Source organism: Triticum dicoccoides, chromosome 4B, assembly GCF_002162155.2.
Source record: "Triticum dicoccoides isolate Atlit2015 ecotype Zavitan chromosome 4B, WEW_v2.0, whole genome shotgun sequence".
NCBI classification, from domain to species: domain Eukaryota; kingdom Viridiplantae; phylum Streptophyta; class Magnoliopsida; order Poales; family Poaceae; genus Triticum; species Triticum dicoccoides.
The window spans coordinates 492621820-492630472 of NC_041387.1; the positions used below are offsets into that span (position 1 = coordinate 492621820).

The following is an 8653-nucleotide window of genomic DNA, read 5'->3' on the forward strand; positions in this document are numbered from 1 at the left end:
CAACTCCTCGCATCGCATGCACGCGCGCCCCTGCGCTTCTCGCGTTTCACGGGCAACTCCCAACCCCCCCGTCGTCGTCTTCTCCAACCTCTCGCCCCGCCTTATCACCACCTCGCTCTCTTTTCCCTTTTGCGCTCTTACCAACTGCACTGGACTGAGATCCATATATAACCAGGCAACCACCGCTGCCCCTCTCTACAGCCCAGGGGTGCCGTGCCGCGAGGAGAGAGAGAAGGAGGGGGAGGGGGAGGGGGTCCGGGGGAGGGTTGGTGGTTGCGAATACCAGGAGGCCGCCGGGCATTGGGCTTGGGATTCTTGGTCCTTTCGCCAGGACAGCAGGACCAAGGAGGCGAGAGGACCACGGGTACAGTGAGAGGGCGCTGCCGAGGTGTCCCCCTAGCCGCTTCCTCTTTCTCCTCCGTCTTCTCGGGGAGAGAGGAGATGGGCGAGACGGCCATGGCCGGGTACGGGCTGGACAGGCCGCCGCGGTGCAGCGTCAGCTTCGACACGCCGTGCGGCGCCCTGCTGCGCGAGCTCGAGGTGCGTCCCTCTCACCCACAAGCAAATGCGCGCTCTCTCTCTCTCTCTCTCTCTCTCTCTGCGGCATCCTTTGCTCGATTTACTGTCTGTTCTTTGCTTTTTCATGAGGATTTGGGAGGTTTGGAAGACGCCGGTTTCTTGATTCCCTTGCTCGCTCCAATCATGTTGCCAGTCCTGTCATGGCTACAGGAACTCTGAAATTCTGCAGTGTATTCCTAGTTGCAGATTTTGAGCCGTCTGGATTTGATTGATGCATTTAATTTGCCCGCGTTTTTTCAAAGACGAGGACGATGTTTCCCCAGCATTCTTCAGAAAAGCCCAATTGTTTTCTTGTTTTCTTCAGTTGCAAGCTTCTGATATTCTCCCCCATAAAAAGGTTGCGATTTTTAAAGAGTATGTAGTAAGATTTTCAGAACAGCAGTGGGAATCTGTTGCTTCCGTTTACAGTTTCCTTTCAGCTTTAGGTGGAACTTTTCATTTACCGTCGGGTTTTCTGAATCTTGAGAGGCGAGGGAGACAGAGAGATCTACTTTTCCTTCCCACTTGAACTGTTTGAGGTGAAAGGGGCTTAAAAATAGCACTGCTTCAATCCCAATGATTGAAGCCACTGCCTGCTGTAGCACCAGAAAGCAGAATAATTTTATGCTTTGCTAGTACAATCTCAAGTTATCTATTATTACTCGATATTCCTACAAGCATAACAAAGCACTAAGCATGCTTAAGTTGAAAATCATAACTGGGAAGGTTTTTTTTATATATAATTATTATGGACTTTTTATGCAACCTTCTGATGCCGCAAAAGAAAAGAAAAATAGTCCTGTGTTCCCAATTTATTAGGAGGTATGGGGGAAAAGGAAATAGAATAGGCCTGGAAGGTTGAAGGTCAAGCAATCAGCTTGCTTGTTCAACATTCAACAGAAGTCCTGCCAGAGTGCCAGTAGGGTCTTTTGGTTGCTTGTGGCGTTCTGTTCCATGCACTAAAACGTGGGGTGTAACACCAAATAAAATTTTGTTTATTTTGATTTTAATGATATGGTCGTTATTTGATTATCATATATGCTAGGTACTGGCAGACACTTACTTTCTTATAAATATTACACACTCAGATTCTATTTTTGCGTTGTTCCTGTTCCTCATGTTTGATTATCTGACACATGACTTCCTTTTTAGCAAATATGGACAGAGATCGGGGAGCGCGAACAAGATAAAGATCGGATGTTCCAGGAACTCGAGGCAGAGTGTATGCGTGTGTATCGTCGGAAGGTCGACAGTGCTAATGCGGATAGAAGCCAGCTCCGCCAGTCAGTGATGGCCAAAGAAGCAGAGCTTAAAGCTTTAGTGGCTTCGATAGGTGAAAATACTACACAATTTAAGGTATAATGCATATCCTGCCGTAATCTCTAATTTCTTTTCTTATGCAAGGCCTCTAACCAATGGACCTCCTTGAATATGAGCTCATGTGTCATGTTATGATTTGTTTACAGAGACTGAAATATTGGTAGTTCATTGTGTACAAGAAGTAATGAAATCATTGTTGATGTCATGCTGCACCTTGTGCTGAATATATCGTATTTGGCAGTTTGGCTGTCATTTTTAAGCTATTGATGATAAGATGTGACATGAATAACTAAGTCAGCATGTTGGTTCGTGGTCATATGGTGGATGGAGATGGGTAAATATTAGACGAAAAGAAAAGGCAGTATAGTAATTGGTTATATTCTGTAATTCTGTATAACAGCTAACCATCCATTTAGTCAAAGATTTATTGAATATGATGATCTATTATTATTCAAGGGTACCTGTATTGCGCATCTAGAATTTCCATCTCCATGCGAGGTCGACCTATGCAGCACCTTCCAAAGGCGATTGCTCTTGGAATGGTTAGGAGACTTTACTGAAGTACGCCAAACAACGATAAAATACTATGATTTTGTGTATCATAGATATTTATCTGTTTTGTAATCATGAAGATTCATGTTTAGTGGTGCTGGAACCAAAAACTCTTTCAACTGATTCCATTGTACAATATGAACAAATAGGTATATTACGTTCTTTAGTAATATGAATTCTCATTTTCAGGTGAATGAAAAGCATGCATCGTTGAAAGAACAACTTGCTGCAGTGACGCCTCTCTTGGATGATCTTAGGGCCATGAAAGAAGAAAGAATCAAACAGTTCTCAAATGTGCAATCGCAAATCGAGACGATAAATGCACAAATTTCTGATCACAATTATCAGCATGATGATGGTTCGTCCAAACGTCTGAACAATGATCATGACTTGTCAACCAGAAGACTTGCTGATCTTCAAATGCAGCTACGCAATTTACAAAAAGAGAAGGTAATAATGATCTTGACTAAAATACTACTTCCTCTGTAAAGAAATATAAGACGTATTAGAGTGATCTAAAATGTCTTATATTTCTTTACAGAGGGAGAGTGATCTAAAACGTCTTATATTTCTTTACAGAGGGAGTACTTAGTTGCATATGCCGCTTCAATCCAGTCATCAGAATCAGATAGGTTTGACCGTTTGCGTAGAACCATTAAAATTGTTTGATTGTACCTTAACTTCTCACACAAAGGTATTTGTAAAAAAATAGCATTTGTGTGTCATCACCGATGTACGCTTCTCTACTGCTTTAACTAGAAACATTTGTTGCCAACACACTAATAGCTATAAGAAATATACAGTTGAAATGGCAACTCATGCTATTTTTGTTAAGAGCATTGCTATGCATACAATTATTTCCGTACGATTTTCATACGACACTGTAGATCACGCCGTCCTTGTGTCAGAGCAAGCCACTGCCCACCACCCGATCAGAAATCGTACAAAAATCGTATAACTAAGCATCGTACGTGCAGCAATTTTGTTTTGTTAAATTCTTTTCTTGGCTGTGTCAGATTAATAAAAATATTTTCCCTTTTTTTCAGTCTGATCGCCTTCAGAAAGTATTTGTATATGTGGATGAAGTGCACTGCCTATGCGCTGTGCTTGGGATGGATTTTGCAAAGACGGTAAAGGATGTGCATCCAAGTTTGCATGGAACCAACTCAGATAATTCGACGAATATCAGTGATAGCACCCTTGAAGGTCTTACTCAGACTATCCTGAAGCTCAAAGCAGAAAAAAGGACCAGAGTCTCAAAGGTGATTCCTCTTAGTGAAACTATGGCAGTGATTAGTTTTTGTCTCGTATCCTCTCTAACTACTTGTATTGTGTTGATGTGTTCAGTTGCAAGAAACTGTGGGGAAACTCCACAAGCTATGGAATCTGATGGAGTCAACAGAACAAGAGAGGAGACATTTCAGCGAAGTAGCCGCTGTTCTTGGATCTTCTGAGGAAGAGATCACTTCTCCTAGTGTCCTGTCACTGGAAACGATTCAGGAGGTTTGCCAGCTTTCTATTGAGTTATTCATTTTTTTGTAAGCTGTAATTCAAACTTATAGTATCACTATGGTTCTTCAGACAGAAGAGGAAGTCGAAAGACTAACTAAGCAAAAAGCGAGTAGAATGAAGGAGCTTGTTCTTAAGAGAAGGGTAGAGCTAGAAAATATCTGCAGAAATGCACATATGGAGCCTGATACGAGCACAGCACCAGAGAAGATTGTTGCTCTAATTGATTCTGGTATTTATCCCACTGATCTCTTTTCTCTCGCGCATACGGTCTGTAAAATGCCCCTGCTGAATATCTTGAACGATCCTAGAACCTTCTCACTTACAGGTCTAGTGGATCCTTGCGAACTTCTTTCCAACATCGAAGCTCAAATTGCAAAAGCAAATGAGGAATCTTATACGAGGAAAGATATCATGGAGAGAGTAGACAAATGGCTATCGGCCTGTGATGAAGAGACTTGGCTTGAGGAATACAACCAGGTGTGCTTTTATTCATGAAATTATGCTATATTCAGATAAAATTTGGCTGACATCATACAGTGCAGGTCTGCTATGAGTTAATTAATGTCCTCTTTAATGTTGCATATGTCCTACTGCAGGATGATAACAGGTACAGTGCGGGCAGGGGTGCCCATTTGAATCTCAAGCGTGCAGAGAAAGCGAGGGTGCTCGTTCAAAAGATTCCAAGTGAGTCTTCGTTTCTTCAGTTGGAGGGCACTGTAGTGACTTCCATATAGTGTTTTTGATTCAACTGAGCTCCATGATTCATAAGCACAACCTACCTCTTAGTTTTTTCAAAAAGATCCACGTCGCATTTGGTATGTTTATGATCATAAGCTACATCTATTCTGCAGCTATGATTGACAACTTGATAGACAAGACATTTGCCTGGGAGGATGAAAGCAATACACCATTTCTATATGACGGGGTAAGTCACTGAGCTAGCTCACCATAATCATCAGAAATCGAGGACACAGCTCTGATGCATTGAATTTGCATGTGAAGGTTCGTCTGGTCGCCATTTTGGAAGAGCAAAAACTTAGAAGAGTACAGAAGGAGGAAGATAAGAAACGATACCGGGTACAAATTCCACATCCTGTGCTCTTTCTGGCACTACAATCACAACAAATGTCATCAGTCTTGTTCATTAACTCTTGCCACAGGACCAGAAGAAGCTGCAGAATCTATTGCTTAAAGAGAAGGAGCTGATCTTTGGGTCCAAGTCTGTTCCGAGGAAAACAAGCAGTTTTAACAGGAGGACGAGTGGGCATCACCCAAATGGGAATGGGGCTGGTTTCATGACTCCGATGCCCCGCCGGGTGTCGGCAGGCAGTGCCACACCCGAGCTTTTGACACCACGATCGTACTCTGGCCGGTACAACAATTACTTCAAGGAGAACAGGAGGATGACGGCGGTGCCACTCAACTTCTCGACAGCTTCCAAGGATGATAGCATGTCATCATTCGCCTCCATCAGCGGCTCGGAGCCTGGTTCTCCATTAGTTTTGCACTGAGTATGATATCGCCCAACATTTTGTCACAAGTGATTTCCAGGATCTGTTGCATGAACTTGTGCTGATCGTGATCTGTAAACATGACATTTCTGATCAGGGAAGAAGACTTTCTTGGCGGTGAGGGTTGCGGTGAAGGCTACCGTCAAGATTGGGCAATTGTGTGCTAGCTTTTGACCATGCTAATGTGTGACAAAGATTGGACAGGATTTAGATAAGATTGCCTGTAGATACATGACCTAGCACTTTTGTGGTGGTGTTGTAATTCGAGCTGCGAGTTTGATCGGTGTGTGGTTAGGGAACATGAGAAAGGTGTCAATGTATTTGTTTTGTGCTAATTGTTTTTCCTTCATAGTATTTGTAGTTGTGTATCATTTTTTTGGATGTGAAAGAAGAGATGGTCCATTTTCTTTCTTCCATATATCACATAAAGGTGTTGTATTCTCTATTCAGCCTACATTGCAGGTTGAACCTGATGTATTCCACTTTATCTTTTGGAGCATGTATTATTGCCTATAGGAATTACTAGCACAAATGCCCGTCCGTTGCAACGGGAATAGAAGCGAGGAGTTCGTTTCGGACACACCAGAGTCCAATTCTGGCTCCTCATGCTACCGTCAAGAATCACGGTTCTTTCTTTGTGGTTATCTTTCCACTCTCAGAAGCACACTATCTTGTTCCGCTTCGCCATTTACCCGGTCTTGTTTTTTTTAAAAGGGGTTTTACCCCAGCCTTTGCATCAGAAAGATGCATACGGCTCATATTATTAAAAAAGTTCAGCAACAAAGTCGTCAAGTAATGAGTTGCGAAGATAAACAAAAGGCTCGAAAGAGCTCAAACCGAAAGCCACAACCGGCTGGCAAACACAATAGGAGCACTACATGCCTATCCTATTACATGACCGCCATCCAAACCGGTTGAAAATATCCCGCGCTACCATCTCCCGTCGGGTAGACGCAGTAACCAAACGCTCCCTGGCCTCCGTCGGAGTGAGTAGCGACCACATACGGATGAATGCCGTGGCCCTGAAGATAACCTGCAAAAAGTGAATGTTTGTTGATCTGTTAAATACTAAATCATTTCTGCAATTCCATACTGCCCAAAGTAAAGCACAAACGCCAACACGAATGTGTCTTGAAGTATCGGAATCAACCCCATCAAGCCATGCTCCAAATAACATGTTGATAGAGGTGGGCTGATTGATATTGAACGCAATATGAATCGACCGCCACAGAATCTTAGCCAACGGACAATCGAGAAAGAGGTGTTTGATGCTTTCGTTATGATCGCACAAGCTACACCTAGATGAGCCCACCCAGTTGCGTTTTGCCAGGTTATCCTTAGTCAAAATGACTTGTTTATGCACAAACCACATAAACACTTTGATACGTAAGGGAACCTTTACTTTCCACACGTGAATCGAGGAAGGGACAGCGCTAGAGTTAATGACATCCAGATACATAGATTTAACCGAGAACACACCGTTCTTAGTAAGTTTCCAATATAGCTGATCTGGTTGCTGGGTCAGCCGGACCTCCATTGTAACGCCCCGGATCCGATGCGCCAGGTGTCTGCCAGTTATTCGCCGTCGTTGCCATGTCATTTGTTTGCGTGTTGCATTTTATCATGTCATCATGTGCATTTCATTTTGCATACGTGTTCGTCTCATGCATCCGAGCCTTTTCCCCGTTGTCCGTTTTGCAATCCGGCACTCCTATGCCCTCCGGCATTCCCCCTTTTGTCTCTCGTTGTGTGTGGGTATTAAACGTTCTTGGAATGGCCCGAGGTTTGCCAAGCGGCCTTGGTATAGCACCGGTAGACCGCCTGTCAAGTTTCGTGCCATTTGGAGGTCGTTTGATACTCCAACGGTTAACCGGGGAACCGTAAAGGCCTCTTTTGTCTTGCAGCCCAACACCCCTCCAATCTGGCCCAAAACCCAGCAAACTCCCCTCCATGCTCTTGGCCGTTCGATCACGATCGTGTGGGCGAAAACCGTGCCTCATTTGGACTCTCCTAACTCCCAGAAACTATAAATACGTCCCCCCCGTCCATTTTCGCGGATGAAACCACCCCTAACCCTAGCCAAACCCCTCCCCGCCGCCGCCGGACACATCCGGACCGGGCCGGACATGTCCAGCCTCCACCTCACCCCAGCCAACCCGCTCGCGCCACATCACCCCACCGCCGCTCTCCTCCAATGCCGCATCGCCACGTGGCCAGCCGGCCTCCTCTCTCCTCCCCGCGCCCGCCGCCAGGCCCGAGGCCGGCCCGCCCCGGGCCAGATATGGGCCGCCGCCCCGAGCCCCGTGCCCGCTCGCCGGAGCTCCTGGCCACGCCGCCGCCGCTCGACCTTCGCCGGCCGCGCGCCCGCGCCTGGGCCCTGGCCTCCGCGCCGTCCGCCGCCTCCCCGGCTCCCGCGAGAGCTGCGCCGCCCGCGCCTGAGGCGCCCTGCCTCCCGCGCCGGCCGCGGCCGCCGCCTACTCGCCGGCCGTCGACCCCCGTCGCCCTTCTCCGGTAGCCGCGCCCCGCCGGCGCCCGTCCGGCCACCGGATCCGGCGCCCCGGATCCGGCCGGCCCCATCTCCGGCGCCCTCTTCTTCCTCCCCGACCGCCTCTACCGCAACTCCGGTGAGAGCCCCGGCCATCCTTGGATTCCGTGCAACCAGAGGTTGACCCGGGAAACGCCTGTCCTGAAATAATTTTGACATTATCATGTCATGTTCATCGCATCATATCTCTGCATTCGTAGCTCCGTTTCGTGCATGTAATATGTCAAATTGTTCGTCTCAACGAGTACATCATTTCATTCCATTGCATCATGTTCATTTGAGTCCATCTTGATGCCTGAAACATCATTGCAAGAGTGCTTCATAATGTTGTCCGATGTCTGTTAACAGAACATGCACTTTTGTCATTTTTGCCATGATTGAGGTGTGCATCCTATGAGGTTGATGTCTACATGTGTTTTGAACTATGCCATGCCTTCTTTACAGAGGTGCTTACCATGTATTTTTGTGTTCAATGTGGTGACTAGCACAAGCATGCAAACTAGGCTTCATGATATTACTGATTTTAGTCCCTGTTCTGCTGTTATTTTGATGCCATGTAAACATGTTGCTACAGAGAGATCCATGCTTATTTTGAGATACTTCAGTAAGGGTGTTTTGAACATATGGTTATTCTCTATCCATTCATGCCCCTGTT

At 45.8% G+C, this 8653-nt stretch overlaps 1 protein-coding gene across 1 annotated transcript; it reads left to right on the forward strand.

Moving 5' to 3' along the window:
* The first annotated feature begins 249 nt into the window (after positions 1-249).
* Positions 250-5902, forward strand: LOC119291060 (65-kDa microtubule-associated protein 7-like). The gene is made up of 12 exons (XM_037569774.1): positions 250-540; positions 1711-1914; positions 2620-2880; positions 3477-3692; positions 3778-3933; positions 4012-4171; positions 4268-4419; positions 4539-4626; positions 4794-4867; positions 4945-5019; positions 5103-5453; positions 5551-5902. Exons 1-11 carry the CDS (start codon positions 442-444, stop codon positions 5451-5453), a joined length of 1836 nt encoding a protein of 611 aa, XP_037425671.1. The 5' UTR covers positions 250-441; the 3' UTR covers positions 5551-5902.
* The last annotated feature ends 2751 nt before the right edge of the window (positions 5903-8653 follow it).

Bases quoted from the DNA above. Each gene is read 5' to 3' on its own strand.
- LOC119291060 (XM_037569774.1), top strand. From the start codon at position 442: ATGGGCGAGACGGCCATGGCCGGGTACGGGCTGGACAGGCCGCCGCGG. The intron at 4,172-4,267 runs GTATTTATCCCA...TCTCACTTACAG, and splicing joins TGTTGCTCTAATTGATTCTG to GTCTAGTGGATCCTTGCGAA. The intron at 4,627-4,793 runs GTGAGTCTTCGT...TCTATTCTGCAG, and splicing joins GCTCGTTCAAAAGATTCCAA to CTATGATTGACAACTTGATA.